The sequence below is a fragment of the Corvus moneduloides genome, chromosome 10 (genome assembly GCF_009650955.1).
Source record: "Corvus moneduloides isolate bCorMon1 chromosome 10, bCorMon1.pri, whole genome shotgun sequence".
Taxonomy (NCBI): Eukaryota; Metazoa; Chordata; class Aves; order Passeriformes; family Corvidae; genus Corvus; species Corvus moneduloides.
The window spans coordinates 18,930,061-18,947,257 of record NC_045485.1 but is presented as its reverse complement, the minus strand read 5'-3'; the positions used below and the strand labels follow the sequence as shown (position 1 = coordinate 18,947,257).

Below are 17,197 nucleotides of genomic sequence, written 5' to 3'. Positions count from 1 at the left end.
TTTATCAAAATTTGAACTTGTCATTGGGTTTTGGCTTTTCTTGGTCTTGTCTTTTTTTTTTTTTTTTTTTTGTATGACTTCTTCTGAAAATTTGGATTTGTGGAGATGTGTTTCTTCTACTGAATCCAAACTCTTTCTGAGGATATACCTCCTGTAGCCATCTCTCTCTGACAATCTACAGTTTTCCCAAGCTGAAGTCCTTAGAAAACCAAACTATGTGATCCTTTTTAGTCTGCCAAGCCACACCCACTCTTTTTTTATGATCTGTAATTGTGATCTGTCTCTTTTCACTTAGACTTTCGTTTCCTTTTTAGTCTTGAAACTGGGTCAAAGTGCCAATTATTGAACAGTTATCCTAGGTTATCAAGAGTTTTGCGTAATGGTAACAGCTCAGGCAGTTTCATGTAGTTGAACATTGAAATGCATTAGTTATTGTCATTCTGAAATACTACAATTATTGTACGGTTTCTTTGTAGAAGAAGAAGAAACATCTACACAATACCCGAGGACTCTGAGGTGTAAAAGAATGAATTCATACATCATAAAGCTAAATCATTGTCTTTAAAAAGAAAAACAAAAGATAATTTAATAATTTGGAGAGTATCTTGTTTCCCCTTTTATCAGATTCTAGGTTAAATTATATTAGGTGAACACTAGTGAGAGAGTCTTTTTCTATCCATCAGATTATATGACTTGTATTTTCTGATTTTTTTAAAAAAACTTAGTTTTATGCTAAGTTTTAAAATCTTCTGGTGCAAATTTTGGAGGTGAAACAATGCACAGGTTCTATTTGATCTGTGGAAAAGAACAAATAAATGGAAGAAAGAGGCAAAACTTTTAATCCTTACTTTTTATTTTTGTGGACCCCGAAAGTTTATAGGAGAGGTTTGTACGGGTGTGTAGCAAGCTCTAACCTGACACTTAACCTTTCACACTTACTGATATATTACACAGTATTTTTCAATAACTTGTTCAAGAATCCAGCTAATGCTGTCTGTGAGTATAAATTGGAGATTAAGGAAATCCATACAATTGCACAAGTTGCCTGTTTCAAAATTTTATCATAATTTCTCTGAGCAGGCTTGCTGAATTTTTCAGTCTGCCCTTTTCAGCTCAAAAAGTTTCTGCAAAATCAAGATTATTGATTGGAATCAATGTCGGTTATGATCCTGAAATATAAAGGTTTAATGCTGTGCACGGGCTTCTTAAGAACTGAATTAAACTTCAAGAAATCGAGAGTTACAGGTGTGGACACTCATTTCAGCTAGCTTTCTAATGAGTTCAATTTTTTTGTGTGTGGGAGTTAGTAAAAGAAACGTGTTAAATACAACCTTGCATTGTTCAGTCTTAAAAAAAAAAGGTGTAGATGAGAATTTGTTGGTTTGGTTTGGTTTTTTTTTTTTTTGCTCTAGTGGATTGTAATAACTTCAGGTTCTGACAGGAAGCCCAGGGGCAGTTTTGGGGGCTGCAGAGCAGCAGTGACATTGCAGCATTTTCTTGCCTTACTTTCCTGAGCAGCCACCACTTGACTTCTCTGTGCAGTTCCATGCACCTCTTCTTCTTTAGTGTGCTGCATGTATGGATGCTTTTGCAGGAAGTGTGGAAGTGGAGCAGCCATCAGAGGCCAAAGAGCAGGCCTGCATGCCTCTGTTATCTGTTTAGGTTTTTTGGGCAGAGAAATGGAAACAGAAAAAATTGATAAGCATCATTTCCAGCAGCATGTTTCTATGAATCTTACAGTTCAAGAGTTAAATAGACAAAAAATGGAGGGAAGTAGTTTGAAATTCGATAACATCTATGGTTTTGTCAGCCAGTTCTGACAGTTCCATATGTATATCAAAAGTTGCAGTGTTACTGAGTTTTGCTATTGAGCAGTCATTTATCCACCCATTTTTTCAGAGTTTGATGCTATTTGAGACTTTAAAATGAGTTACCTGATGAAAATATCTAAATAACTTCACTTGCTGTTTGTCTACATCACAACTTCATTTCTTCATATGTTTTATTTCTCGTCATTTCATTCAGCCAATCCTGCCTGGTTAAAAGGAAGTGAGTGCTGTTCTATTTCTTATTTGTGCACAGAATCACTTTTTAAATTTGCAAGTTTTTCAACAGTTAAAGACCCCTGAAAGCTGTTGATGCTCACATACCCATCAGTGAGGGTATGATTTATACACTTAAAATTACCAGAATTAAGATGAGTTAAGCCTTGAAGTTGCCTATTAATAACAGTGATTATGATGCAACTTAAGAAAAGAAAACAAAAAGGAAAAAAGGCTTAATGTGAGAGAAATCTGGGTCAAGCTGAGTAAGTCTGGACTCACCAAGAGGATTGGGCTGAGCCTGACCCTTTGAACTCTGTGGGGAGTGTGTTTTCCTGCTGCTAGGTGAGAGCTGTGGGCAAGCTGAAATACAGTGAAGCAAAGTCATTTCACAAAAGCTTGGGCTGGAGCTCACAAAGAGAGAAAAGGCAAGGAAGCTGTTTCAATACTGCATTTTTTAATATTTTCGGTATACATGAGCAGTAGCTCTTCACATGAATCTTGCTCAAACTCCTCTGACACAAATACTATTGCAAGAGCTGCATCTCCAATTAAGATGACAGATATTGTTTGGTTGTTTTGAGTAGATGAGGAAACCTGCTTTTGTAATGAGGGTTTCAGGCCATAGGAGTGGGAAGCAAAGAAGAGCATCTTTAGGAAGGTGTGAAGCAAATGATGAATGTTCATGCTGGGGGTGGGAAGGGTTCCTGGCACACCTCTGCCCAGAGGGTGTGTCATCTGCTCTGGCAGAAAATCAGGGCTTGTTTTGTGTCTGTTGTAGGGACAGGCTCAGCAGGCATTGGAAAACACTGCCTGGTGTTCTTGCTGCCTGGCCTGGCCTCAAGCTAAACAGCACAGGCAATCTAAGCAAGTTTTGGGGTTTGTTTGTGAGTTTGTTTTTTTGTTGTTGTTTTTTCCCCTAGTGGAGACACTAATTTGGATTTTTCTTCTTAGCTGTCCCTTCCTCCCCTGCATTGCCTGATCTTTCAAGAGCTTAATAACAGGAGCAGTTAACTGGTTGGAGGCATCAGAATTTTTCTGAGGGAAGAGAGTTACACTGACACTCTATGTCCAGGCAAGCACTGAGAGAGGGAGAATGTGGCTTAGAGCACAGCTGGAGTTAACACAGGACTGGGAAATGTGAGCAAAAGAAATTCCCATTCTGTGCTTCTGTTCAGTTCAGGAAAAGAGAACTTTGCTTACATGCATTATAAATAAAGTTGGGTGGGTTTTTTCCTCCAACTGTCACTGTTTTGTTGCGACTTGAAGATTGATGAACTCTTTAGGTTGCATAGACAAAGTACTGGAATGGGACTTGAAACTTCAAATTTTGTTCCTAGGTTTGTTCATAGCTTCTCTGTGACTCTCATGAACTTGCTTTATCTCTCTGAGGCTAATCAATCCTGAAGTTCACTTTTCCAAAGAGCTTGAAGGTTGACTAATGAAAGTCAAGTTGTAGATGGCAGGTATGACTGTTTCTGTTCTGTTCTTTCCCTGTATTTTCTTCCCGCTCCTCTGGTCTAAAATCTTCATTAGAAAATAGGGTTTTCTGAGCTGGCTAAACATCTTCCATCTCTGCGAGGAGATCTTGTGACAGTATTTGTCAGATAATAATGAGTAAGACTTGCATGGAGAGGTGCTGCTCATATCTAATGAAGGTATTAGAACCAGGAAAACTGATTTTCCCCAAAAGAACTTGCTTGCAGAAAGTGTCTTTGTAAACATCTGCCTCTACCTGCTTGATCTCACAACTACTTTATTAGTATTTTAGTCCTTAATTTGTGCACCAAAGTCCTACAATTCGTGCACATAGATGGAGTTCATTTAAATTCTATCACTCTGCATTACAATGAATTGTAACATCCATCACTTTCTCCTCCTGTTAGTAATACATAGTCATCCTAATCATCTCAAAGTAAAGCCAGTTGGTATATCTAATCTTATAGAGATTTACCAAGTTTTTGGCATCACTGACATGCAGTGAGAGCAGAACTAAAAAAGGCAAGAGCTCTAGCTATAAGGAAGGAAAGTGACTGCTGTAAATGTTCCTCTTTTTGTTTTCCCATGGTTTTTGTTGTTGTTTGTTTCGTTTGGGCTTTTTGGTTGGTTAGTTTTGCCTGTTTTGTTGTAATGCAGTGCTATTTAGGTGAAAGCAATGCAGACCTTACACAGGTGCTGTGGTGCTGTATGCCCTGATGGTGAGGGTGCTACCAAGGCCTGGTGCCCTTTCAGTCTCCCTGGTTTGTGGAGAGCTGTGTAATCTTGGCAGTGCTCTGCACTCAGCTGCAGAGGAGCTCAATAGAAGCCAGAATTTCATCAGTTGACCACAGCACATATCCATTTCTCACTGAAGTGTCAGGAAGAAGTAATTAATGTTGTACAGACAGTTTTACTTCTGGCATTTCCTAATGTTTGAGTATTTGCAGCCTCAGCATTCTTTTTGACAATTTTCCAGAGCAGTATCTGGTAGTCCAGATCCTGCACTTGGAATGTCAGAAGTTGTGGACAGAACAGAAAATTTGAGGTAAGACTTGTTTGGATGAATTTGCCAGGACAAAGGTTTAGAGATAGCCTAGGACCAACTCTTCCTTTCATGCAGGTTACTGTCCTGACTGATTCCTGAACACTGGAAGAAATTTCTGGAATCCAGCTCAGATTAATGACTGTTTGATAAAGGATTTTTTTTTTTTTTTTTTTTTTTTTTTTTTTTCCTTCTTTCTCCAGGGATGTGTTCTTGCCCTTGTCAACAGTGGTTGAGATGGGTGCCTTGAATGCTACTGAAGAGCTTGGATGAATGAATAAAATGTGAAAAGAGCTTTCAAAATGTGCCTGATGTCGTTTCTGCCAGCTGATATGTAACACCAATGTATTATGCAAGTGGAGTTGCGAGGATGAGTTGAGTTATTTTAGACTGCAAATATTGAGACAGAATGACAGCCCACAGGGATATCTCTGCTGTGAGAGGAGCAACAGCCTCAGAGAAAGCACAGGGCAAGACAGGAGAGATGTGGTGAAAATAGCAATTAAGATCAGTGATTGCCTTCTTGTGTTCCTTTTGCAGGGCTATGTATATTTTTGGGCAAGCAGTCAGCACACAGGGACTTCTTTGTCTTCTGCAGCCTTTTGCAAGTGTTTAGATTCACCCTGTCTGATGGAATTAAAGACACTCCTTTGGGGGGGGGCACTGTGCAGCTCCATCCCCATAAGGTCTGCTGTTCTTCTAAAGGCAGCTTGGTACCAACATCCCGAACAGCTTATTCTTCTGCTGGCTGCACTCTAGAAATCTTCTAAGAACTGCTCCTGTTTGTAGGGATGTTTGTTTGTTTGTTTGTTTTGTGTTGAGGAGGTCGTTGCATGTCCTGCTTCAGATGCTGTGAATTAAAAATAAAGCGAAATATTACAGGCTCTGGAATTAATTCTGCTGAGCAGGACTCCTGCTACTGAGGTAAGGCAGGAACTAATTTATGAAGCCTAATAGGGAACAAGAACTCAGCCCCAAAATGGAGTTTGATGTGAGGTCTGTTACACTTTTTGCCAACGGCACTAGTTATGTTTGATTCTTCACTGTGCTATTTGCAGTTCATCTGTATTGTTTGCTGTGAAAACTCAAATTACAACTGTTCATTGATCTTGGTTCCCAAGTCTGCATCTGCACCCACTGTTGTACAAAGCTGCTGGCTACTTCCTTTTACCTCTGCCCTAAGAATGCTACCTGATGAGTGTTTCTGCCCTCATCTGACAGCTGCAGCTTTGTACCTGAGCTCTTGGCATGCATGTAGTCAGTATTTTGAATGACACCTTCCATCAAACTGATTGCTCAAAGGGATGTTTCTGGCTGAGGTTCCCACCTTCTCTGATCCAGCCTCTGCTGGATCTTAAAATAATGGTGTCTATTAGCATATTGCAGCATAGTGATGTATTAAATAACACTTAAGAATGGAAATACTCCTCATTTTCTTGTATCGGGAAGAGTGGTAGGAAAGAGGGAGGTGAAAATTCAGAAATCTTCAACGTGACAGGGAAGAGTTAAGAAGAACAATACAGAGTCATTTCAACAGACAGATTCATAGCAGTTTTATGATACGAGTTTGGAGGTGTGAAACGATGATAAGTGTAATTCTCATATCCTTGGTTTTGTTTCTTCTGAGTGCGCAGTTCCTGAATCTGCAATGGAAGAGTCGTGGATTTCCTCCTGGACCGACCCCATTTCCCATCATTGGAAGCTTCTGGTGGATAAACTTTAGAGCTGATCATGGGAGCCTGGAAAAGGTATGTATTTGCAGATGTGAACTAAAGAGCTATTGAGGCAAAACCTGGAAAAAATGGTGATGGTTGTTGATAGGCTGATGTGGTAACAGGGAGAACTCAAACCTGAGAGAAGTTGAATTGTGGAAGTGAAGTGCCTAAACAAGTTAAGGTAAGAACTTGCAGACAGTCTAATTCATATAGCTGATATGTGTGCAACTTAAACAGACCTGAAGTTAGTAATTTTGCCTCAGAAAATACTTCTATTTTTAAGGGAATCTTTGGCCTTGAAAGAAGAAAGTGATTCTCAGATTTCCCATCACAGGCTTATATTGAAAATCTTTTAAAACAAGGTGTCTTGAATTCAGAAGATGCAAAAAGCACACCAGGATATCTTCTGCTTCTGTCATGGGGCAGAAACAATATTGTATCCCATATGCAGCCAAATCCTTTGATCTGTTGTTTCTCTGAAGTCCAGTCTGGGATGTGCTCTTTGACATCCTTAGTTTATCTGCAATGATGGGGAAAGGAAAGATTTGATGGGAAGAATTAGGTCCATGCTAAGTCTGTTAATACAGAGTCTTGCAGTTTTCACCATCCTCCACTGAGCCAAAATGTCACAAAAGAACCCAATGTGTTAAAGTATTTTTCAAATTGCTACCTTTCCTTCTGTGCTAAGTACAGCCTGCAGGTCAGAGGGTACCTGGCTGCAGCTGAAGGGAACTTAAAAGACTATGATGCTAAAATTTTCTGATGGGTACATGTTAATCACTGTGAGAGGAAAGAGCTGTACTGGTTCTTCATCTAGAGTCAGGGACTTTGTCCTTGCAGGACACCAACAACATTGCCTGAGAGCAGTCCCCATCACTACCCAGAGATGGGATCTATGCTTAAGATGCCTCAGTTGACAGTACTTCAGTATAAGATGGGAAGAGGTCCTGCCATTGAAATGTGCAGTACTAGAAGGAGAGTTACACCTGGAATTTGTAATTTCAAGAAATGCTGGTTTTTTTCTGAGGGAATGAAATACAGAGTTGAAAAATGTAACCAAGAATGGGCAGGTGAAATTTCCCACGAAACCTTGTACAGATCCATAAACACTCAAGGGCATTTACCTTACTGTTGGTATCTCAAAGGTAACCCAGGGCAAGTGTTAGGAAGGGACCATTTGCTCTTTCATTGCTGACATTTCTGTGGGTAGTGTGTTCCCAGAGAGAGCCCAGACCCTTCCTGTGGAAAACACCCTCACCACAAAACACAGCCACTGTCCCTTTCCACCTCCTGAACCCCTGAGCTGGAAGAGAGCAGCCCATTGTGCGTGTGTTTGTTGATGTTTCTCCCATGGGTATTTTTTTGGCATTGATCTTACCTGCAGCTGGCAAAAACCTATGGCAACATCTGCACCCTGTGGTTGGGTCACAGACCTATGGTGGTGCTCTATGGGTTCCAAGCTGTGAAGAATGGTCTCACCACTAACTCAGAGGATGTTTCGGGGCGACTACAGACCTATGTTTTCAATAAAATGGCAAGTGGAAAGGGTAAGATGTTCATGTCTGTGGAAGGACTTAATCCTTGACTTTGTTTCCTTTCATGTTTTTCTTACTGAAAAGCCCTTAGTTGCCAACTGACTTTTTCTGTCTGTTCAAGGTGAATCATATAATTCTGTAGCTTCACCCTAAGTGAAGTCACATATGTATTTCAGAATCTTATCAGAGCAGCACGGTCTTGTTTGTCCATTCTTAGTGCTGTCAGCATGTCCTCATTTGAAATAATCTGGAGCTCGCAGCCTCCTCTGCAAGCTGAGACTAAAGTAAATCCTTATGCTCCAGTTGCTTGTTTACAGCAAAGGTTACTGTAAGGAAAGCATATACAGAACTTTGGACAAACACTGGAGCTTTAAATTTATTAGCCAGATTGTGGATGCAACATATTCATGTTCAGAGCTTCATATTGTGCTATCACAGACACTGCTGAATCACAGTGGGTGGAGACTAAAGACAGTGCTGTGTTTAAAACAGAAATAACTTTTTTCCAGCAGCCTCTAATCCAGAGAATATACAGTAGATGCCTCTATCCTCAGGATTTGTTTCACATGAACTACAGTCTGGAAAGCTTTAATTTGTGATACTAGCTAATGTAAGTAGGGAAAAACCACTTTAAGGTGTAGAGATGATTAAGTCTGGGGCCATTTCAGCCCATTTGGAAGGATCTGTATTGCCACTTTTTATCTGGGTGCTGTGGAGAAAAGTAGCTGGGTTGTGACAAGTGCCCTAAAACTCGCAATGTGTAGCAGAGATGGCTTTAACAAACAGCTGCAGCTCAGCTGCAAGTTTGTGACTCTGCAACACGAATGCCACCTGCCTGTCCCTGGTTCCCAGGACAGCAGAAGGAATAGGGGAGAATTATCCCAGTCTGTAATGAAGCAGCTGTTTTGGGGAGCAAGCTGGCTTTTCCAGGGGACATGCGGGCTAGACTGGTGGAGGAAACTTCCTCACCAGGCAGATTAAATGATTCGTGCTGGGTGGTTTCTGCTAGAACACAGACTCACAGCAGAGCAGCCTGGAGTTTCTTTCTGTCCCACAGGAACTCGAGTCCTAAGAAGCTGTTTGCAGATTGGCTAAAGCCTGTTTTTCCTTCTCTTGTTTTGGCTGGGTGGTTTTTGCCCTGGCTCTGTTGTCTCCCCAGGAGGGACCTTTCCAGGATGAGAACTCGATATTGGGTGTAAAGAGCCTGGTAGAACAGGATCCCCCAAAGGCTAGAGACAGATGCTTCAGAAAGAAGGGTTGGAAGGCAGGTGTGTGAGTTCAGAGATTCAAGTGGGTTTTTTGCAGGGGTGGGAATATCTTAACCAAGGTGTTTTCTCTGCCTCTAGCAACATTCAATTCAAAGAACACTGCCATGATGTGTCTCTCCTCTTTGAGTGACAGCAGGATGAGAAAATGACTCTTACTCTGTTTATCATTCACAATTGTATGAACATTAATATGACATAAAATTCATGCTTGATGGCTAAAGGTATCTTGGTCTCAAATGGTCTCATCTGGAAACAACAGAGACATTTTGGAATTGGAACTCTCCGAAAACTGGGAATGGGGAATAAAGGAATGGAGCGTGGGATACAAACTGAGGCCCGTTACCTGGTCGAGTTCTTCAGAGATAAAGCAGGTATGGCATGGCCACAGTGCTCGGTGGGCTGACACAATACAGAGTCTGCTCGACTCTAAGGGTAAAGACTACTTTTGTTACAGAGTAGAATGGATTTGGAGCACTCCTTGGATTTGCAGTGCAAGCAAAACTGTGCAGTTGGACCTCAGCAATTTGTATTTTAGGATCAACACCAAGACTGAGATTAATTTAAAAAAAAAAAAAAAAAGAGAAAAAGCAAAAAGGAAAGAAAACAAAAAACCAGGGCCAGTAGTTAAAGATTTGAGGTCTTCCTGTCCTCATTTTTGAGCGAGGTTTCTCTTTTGTTACATTTCCTAGTGCATTTTGGGTGTTTCTGTGTAACAGTATAAATATCATAGAGGGCACCTATTATAAAATGTCATTGTAATCTTGTTTTCCCAAATAGCAAAGGAGGTGTGAAGGAAGTGCTTTGGAGATGAATGTTTCTCTCTGTCTGCAGGAGAAGCTATTGACCCTTCCTTCCCCATTGTCCACGCTGCCTCTAATGTGATTTGTGCTGTGGTTTTTGGACATCGTTTCTCCCTAGAGGATAAAACCTTCCGCCAGCTGATTGAAGCCTTCAATTGTATAGTGGCTTTTGGGAACAGCCACTTTTATTATGTGAGAATATTACTTACTTAATATGCAACGTACTTGATTATTGAGCACATTATTTATTGTAATATAATTATATCAGTATGTGTATTATTACAGTTATTGCATTATTGAATAGTGATAAATATTCTGACTGTGAATATGAAGTGGACCTGCAGTGCTTTGGGTTTGACGTAATTCAGTTATGAATATGGTATTAATAATCTTTATTAGAATACTTGGATTACTGACCTTTTCTGTAATGGAAGCACCAGTATTGTTAAGATGAAAAGATGATACCCAGGGTGAGAATGAAAGAGAATGATTTTTTTTTTTTTTTCTGTGTGCCAATGTAGTAGGTATAAATGTTCATTAACATTAGATTTATATTTTAAAAGCAGATTATTTTGTTGGTGAATTAACAGGGCAAGTATAAATGGAGTTTTGCAGTAAGGATGGCAAAAAATCCAGGGTGGAAAGTGTGCTGTCTTTAATTTGTGGTTTTAATGTGTGTTTATGCGCTCAACATGTACTCAACACTTCTTTTTTGATGCCACAGGATATTTCCTACAGAAATTAATTCAGCAATTCAGCACTAAAAATGTCCGTGCTTTATCTCTATCACAAGGCTTCTCTACAGTGTAACTTACTGCCTCTGTGCTGAATTCTTGCTCCCCAGATATGTGAAACGTTCCCGTGGGCTGCGATGTGCCTCCCAGGACCTCTACATAAAACAAAACTTTCCTGGGATTTTGTGCGTTCCTTTGTAAGGCAGGAAATCAAAAGCCACAGAGAAAAAGGCAGAATAGATGAACCAGAAGATTTCATTGACTTTTACTTGAAGCAGCTAGAGAAAGTGAGTAATTAATGCTGTACATGACACAGATCCAAACTTAACGGGTTTCCTGCCCCTTCCCTGCAGTTGTCTGTCCACAATAACATTACTGCAGAGCTCTGCAAGTGCAGCTTAAAAACTCTGCTGTCAAACTCAAAATATGAACTTTGAACAGTTAGTTCAATAACTTGTTCCAGAAGTACACATTATTTACATTGGTTTGTTATCATACTGTGGACCCTTAGTGAGGGCTGGGTAGTAGGGAGGACCTTGAAAAGGTGCAGGTATTTTGATGGCTGTCTAATTCTGATTCTTTTTGCCTTATTGTATTATTTTTGGCTTTGTAGTGCTGTATGAGTATCATGACAATCTTAAAATGTTGGCAGTCTCTGCTCTGTAAAAAGCATAGATCTTTAAAAGGATAACATTATATATCAGATAGATTGATGAAATCAGCAAATGTGCTGAGAGTGGCAAGGGTGGGATAAAACTACCTTGAAATATGTTTTTCTGCTGTGGAAGTTGAGAAGTCAACATGCCACTTTAGAAGGCAGCATAACAGGGCTTATACAGCTGACACATTTAACAGCACCTGTAATGCAACAATATCAGAGTATTCATTTGAGTAGTGTCTTTGCCTATATCTGTGTTCTGCTCAAGTACCTGTATTTTCTCTGTCCTTTAGAAATATTGTTCCTTTAGATGCAATGATCACTGTCTGTCTCAGTGCTGTTACGCAGCTATACCCCATGTTACCTTTCTCATTGATGCTTGTAGACTAAAAATGTCCCCAATTCTACATTTGATGAAGACAACATGGTGCAGTCTGTGTTTGACCTTTTCCTGGGTGGCTCAGAGACCACAGCCACCACTCTGCGCTGGGCTCTGCTCTATATGTTGATTTATCCTGACATCCAAGGTGAGTTGTAGACACAAACACAGGTGTGATTCAAGTAGAACAATTTTCTGTTATACTTTTTCCCCTTTTTTTGGCTAAGATCAAGCATTTTTTTAAGATTAAGCTTTGTTTTTCTTTCAGATAATTTTTGAGCTTTGCTTTTAATAAGCCAGTGCTGTAAAAAAAATTTCAGACAAAGATTTAAAAATAATTCCAGGATATTCAGCTTCTGGTGCTGTATTGGGTCTTGTTGATTTTTGTCAGATTGTTTCAGTATTTTAAGCATATAATGGAGGATACAGTCAGGCTGAAAACACATGAGGTGAAATAAGAGTTTGGGTTAGGGAAAAAGTGATGCTCTTCTGGTATCCAGAATGTGTAATAAGGTTATATTATTTGAATTCATTAACTGAGACATCAGTTGTATTTCTGTAAAATAGATATATTTATTCTAATATATGGGAGTGTTAAACAGAAAAGGAAGACAATAATGGGAAGACAAAAAGATGACTCAGAAATTCTGGACAAGAGCATAGTTGTGCACTAGTTTAAAGTTTTTGGATGATTTGGTAGAGGGTTTTCAGAGGTGATGAATTACTTAGCCAAGTACATGTTCTTGACTCTCAGGCTGAGGGCTAGAAATTCTTCTTATGCTTAAGGTGCTAGAATCCTGGAAGAACAGAGCCCTGTGCACACACATGCATTTCAAACTCTGACAAATTTTAAAGAAAAAAACTCTTTTTATCTTTCTAGCCTGAATTTTAAGAATAAAATCTGAGCCCAAACCATCTGAGACTGTATAAGGTGTGTTAGTTACTGAAGCTTGGTTCACACATGGTGATGGTTCAGTAATATGATCCTGTCTCAGTTCTCAGCATTACATAGATATCAGCTTGATGTGATGGCTTGCTTGCAACATCCTCATTAGTGTGCTGTCAGTCTGTATTTACCTGGAGTAAAATCAACAGCTTAACTGAATTGATCTCTTAATAAGATGATCTTTTTATATTTAGTTTTCTCTCCCTCCTTTAAATATAATGCTCCATAAATCTGTTGGGCTTGTGGAAAGAGGGTCTGAACATAGAACCTATCAACTAGGAAACAGAGTGTAGTAAAATCATAACGAGCTGGTTGTATAAATGTGCTTACACTTTAGGATATGGTAAGTATAAATTATTTTTATATTGTAGTTTTTCTCTATCACTACTATACTCCAAAAAAGAAATGAAAGCTCTGTTGCATGCAAAACAGTGTTCTTAAATCTGTAATTTTAGAGAAAGTCCAGGAAGAGCTGGATGCTGTTCTGAGTCCCTCCCATCTCATCTGCTATGAGGATCGGAAGAAGCTGCCCTACACAAACGCCGTGATTCATGAGATCCTCCGCTTCAGCAGTATTGTTCTGATCACAATTCCTAGAGAAGCTGTGAAGGATACCACTGTTTTGGGGTATCATGTTCCAAAGGTACAGAAATCCTTCTATTCTAATGTGGTCTTTGGCCACGAGTAAAGGTTTACCGATAAATCCATTCCCCTCCAGCTCAGGACAGGAAGATCATTTCACTAGATTTAGGCTAAGGTGCTAAAGAACTGCAGACCACACATTCTGTGGCAGTTGCTAACAGACTGGAAAAAGAGACACGAAGGAATACAGCAGGAAAATCCCTGAACCCAAAATACTGAAGTTTCTTTGCTTATTTATTTTTTGAGAAAAAAACCCCTCAGAACCCTTGAGATTCTTTTTTTCCCCTAATTATGTAACCTTTCATTGCTGCTGCCTCTCCATGTGCACAATTATAACTGGAATCTGTTTGTGTCCTTTTCTTGATGTGTGAGGGACAGAACTGTGCCAACTGCATCTTCCTTTCAGGGCACTCTAATTATGGCAAATATAGACTCTACTCTTTTTGACCCTGCCTATTGGGAGACCCCTCACCAGTTCAACCCTGGCCATTTCTTGGACAAGGATGGAAATTTTGTGACTCGAGAGGCCTTCTTAGCCTTCTCAGCAGGTGAGTGTACTGAGAACCAGGTGTATTGGTTAGATGAAGATCTGTTATTTCTTTGTGGAGAACTCAAAGGGGAGTGTAACCCCAAACTAATAATAACCCCAAACTGCAGGAGCACATGGTTTGCCCAGCCCAGAAAAACGTTTGACTGCAAAAATAAGTTGTTTGGTAATTGTATAAACACTTGATCTTAGATTTTTATGAAAATGCAGAGAAAATAAAAGGAGTAAGGTCCCAGAATTCCCAATCGCTTGGGGACTCGAGTCCTTGTACTGTTGCCCTTGGTCCTCCTCTGCATATGCCAGGTTAGTGTATTACAGTGGATATTCTATGACAGGCTGCTGTGCTGGAGCTGATTTATTTTGTATTAAAAATTCAGTATTTATCAGCACAGAGAGATGAATGGAAGATCCAGAAGCTGGATCAAATACATCCAGAAGGGTATGTCTTTCCTATGGAGCTTCTGGAATCACTGTTTCACCAGTGTGTGAGTTCGTAGAAGCTTAAACAAACAAAAGGTCTTGGGGATCATGCCAGAAGGGAATAGCCTGGCTGTCAGAGCCATCAGCTGAGATGTGAAAATGTCAGGCTCAAGTTTCTGGTCTAAACTGGGCAGAAGAGGAATTGGTTTCTCACATCCAAATTGATCTGACCACTGTATTTCAGAGTTTTTCACTGTCTCTGGGAATTATATCCTGGACAGAGTTAATTGATAAACTGGGAAGAGATTTTTCTTTAACAAGTTGTTTTCACTAAAACTATTATGTAGGAAAATGTTTCATCAGGTGTAGAATCTTCTCTGTCTTCTGATTTTTCACTGTTATTAGGGAAGATAAGTCAGCCTGTAGTAAGTAGAAACCGTGAGGAAACCTGAAGATGCTTTCTTGTTGTTTTTATTTAGAATCAAAAGACTGAAACCCCTTTCATAAAACTGAGGAGTCCTATAGATTTGGAAGCAAGAATGAAACTTCTGAGAAGCATCCCTGGTATCTTTTTCTATTATCTGGGCAGTTCCTGCAAAGATGGATTGCAGACATCTCAATTATGAGTCCAGTTCAATCTGAGAGAAAACTGTCAAATTCAGCAAAGCTCTTTGTTCCTTGATGAGCAGTGCTCCTGTGAAAAGCTGGGAAACAGGTGCTGGTTACAGACCTTGGTGGGGACTGACTTCCCTTTCCCTTCACCCTTTGCAGGTCACCGTGTTTGTCTGGGAGAGGTGATGGCTAAGATGGAGTTTTTCATCATCTTCTGCAGCCTGTTGCAGAAATTCAAGTTTACTGTGCCAGAAGGAGTTAAGGAAATCAACACAGACTTTATCTTTGGGAGCACCATGAAACCCCATCCATACAAGCTCTGTGCAGTTCTGCGCTAGGTTGCTCTGTGTTCGATATTTAAGAGGCACAGACACAGGTGTGGTAGTGTGCTGGTATTTGTGAAGCTTTATAGTTCTAATTTTTAGCTTAAATTCAGTGCAAACCTATCCTTGTTGTGTTACGTGTCTGAGAAGCCAGCCCTGAAAAATACTCTGGTTTTCTTATGTCTGGAAAGTGTCTGTACTTTTTTTTTCTCTGCTGTGTTACAAATGAAATAAACATAGACAATTATTGTGCTGTCTAGTCTTACTAGAAACTCAGCAGAATCTTACTGGAGGGAGCAGGAACATCAAAGCCAGATTCTGAGGAGTCTTCCCACACATTCTCAAATCCAGAGTGGTGTATGGGAATGCTGTTCCCAGAGGTGGTGGCTCTGGGGATTGCTGGAGCTCCCAGGTATGGCTGCATGGGAACAGAGTTGTGGAGGGGCATCTCAGCTTGCATGGAGCAGCTTTGTCTCTTTAGCCAAGAGCAGCTTTGTCTCTTTAGCCAAGAGCCATGGGCAGATGGTTCTTCATTTGGGTGTGAGGTTCATGACTCAGGCCAAGAGCAAAGGCAAACCCCTCCTATTGCCTGCTGGAGAATTGCAGAGGGGAGCCCCACTACTGGTGAAACACAGTGGGTGGAAACAGATACGGACCAGTGGGCTGGCCAGGAAATTGATTTTTTTTTTTTTTTTTTTTTTTTTTTTTTGGACGTACACTCTTGTGGTGCATGTGAGAGGCATTTCTGTGACAGAGGGGGTCCTCTCACACAGCAGGGTTCGTAATGACAGTAATGTATAGCAGATTAGGTTGGCCATGTCTCTTCATTGATGCCCAAAAGCACAGTTCCAGGGGCAGCTTGCAGTCTTTGCAGTCTTGTGCAGCAAAGCCTGGTGCCTGCAATGAGGGGCAGGGCAGAAGACATTGATGTAGTGTTCCCCAAAAGCTGTGGGAGAATCAAAGCTGCTGAGAGTTTTCTGTGAGCAGAAGGGCAGCTGCACACAAGCAGCCTTCCGACAGCTGAGCTGAGCCTTCTGCGTCCAAGTGCACACTGAGGGAAGGGCTGTGCAAGGTGCACCTGGCAGGAGCAGTGCCCAAGCAGAGCTAGTGGAGGGCAAGAGCCAGAAGCCACTCTCACTGTGAGACTGGCCTTGTTACCCACCCAGTCAGATTTAAAAACCAAGGTCAGAGTGAGGGTTACTAACTCTCACTAGAGTGAGGGCTACTGTCACTCTACCACTTTCCTTCCTTGAAGAAAAGACTTTGTTATTGCAAGCATGCTTCAAGGGCTAGTTGGCATTGTTCTGTTTATCCATCAAGTCACAGGCTGAATGGAAGGTGGAGAAGAGAATGGGCCAGCAGCTCTTCTGCCAAGAGTGAAAGGAGGAGGATTCACTGGTTAGAGGGATACCTTTCTGTTCTTCTGAGCTCAGCCAGCTCTAATTCCTGCCTCCCCAGGCATTCAATTCTCATTCATGGAAGCTGTGGCAAATACAGCTTACAAAACCTTATCAGGCTTCTGTCTTCCCAATCCTCCAGCACCATCTTGTATGAGGAGAAAAAGCAATTTGTATCCCCTCTAACATCTCTGGTTTCTGCATGCAAACAGTTCATGTCTAGGCTAAGAGGTGCAATCATGAGAATGTGGCTAATCTGTGTGGAAAAGTCAGAGTAACCCTGGAGAGACAGGAGAAGTAGAGCAGCCAGTGCAGGGGACTATGCAGGGCAGGCAAGCTGTGGGGCTGTGAGTCTTCTCCCAGGAACACTTTGGAAAAGTTCTCAGAGTTGGGAGAAGTTTGAGATACAGAAAATGCAACACCAGTGAAGGAACTACAAGTCCCAAAAGTGGTCTCCGAAGTGGGTAATTCAGTTTTTCAGGTTGATTCCAGCTCTCAGTTCCATCACTGACCAGCAAGATGGATAAATGTTATTTCTCTGCCCTGCTTCTGGAGTAAACCAACTCGCTTCACACCTCACAACTTTTATTTCTTGGTGTGACAGTTCTGTAAGTTTGGTACATGAGCAGCAAGGCCATCTAGGTGACTTCCCAGAGTG

At 40.8% G+C, this 17,197-nt stretch overlaps 1 protein-coding gene across 2 annotated transcripts; it reads left to right on the top strand.

Annotated features, from left to right (window-relative positions):
* Nucleotides 1-5,329: 5,329 nt before the first annotated feature.
* Nucleotides 5,330-15,389, top strand: LOC116448793 (cytochrome P450 2J2-like). Of its 2 annotated transcripts, none has more exons than XR_004242119.1 (9): nt 5,330-6,311; nt 7,663-7,825; nt 9,303-9,452; nt 9,913-10,073; nt 10,726-10,902; nt 11,659-11,800; nt 13,054-13,241; nt 13,619-13,788; nt 14,979-15,389. XR_004242119.1 is itself a non-coding variant. In XM_032119730.1 (9 exons), the coding sequence occupies exons 1-9, from the start codon at nt 6,120-6,122 to the stop codon at nt 15,155-15,157; spliced, it is 1,494 nt and encodes a 497-aa protein (XP_031975621.1). In that variant the 5' UTR covers nt 5,330-6,119; the 3' UTR covers nt 15,158-15,389. The 2 variants fall into 2 exon arrangements, 1 of the variants encoding a protein (XP_031975621.1); XM_032119730.1 differs by having other exon boundaries at nt 13,647-13,788.
* The last annotated feature ends 1,808 nt before the right edge of the window (nt 15,390-17,197 follow it).

What these genes read in the sequence shown, in the direction of transcription:
- LOC116448793 (XM_032119730.1), top strand. Translation starts at nt 6,120, where the DNA reads ATGATACGAGTTTGGAGGTGTGAAACGATGATAAGTGTAATTCTCATA. An exon ending in TAAAATGGCAAGTGGAAAGG is followed by an intron (nt 7,826 to 9,302) that starts GTAAGATGTTCA and finishes TGATGGCTAAAG; the next exon opens with GTATCTTGGTCTCAAATGGT. An exon ending in ACTTGAAGCAGCTAGAGAAA is followed by an intron (nt 10,903 to 11,658) that starts GTGAGTAATTAA and finishes TGATGCTTGTAG; the next exon opens with ACTAAAAATGTCCCCAATTC.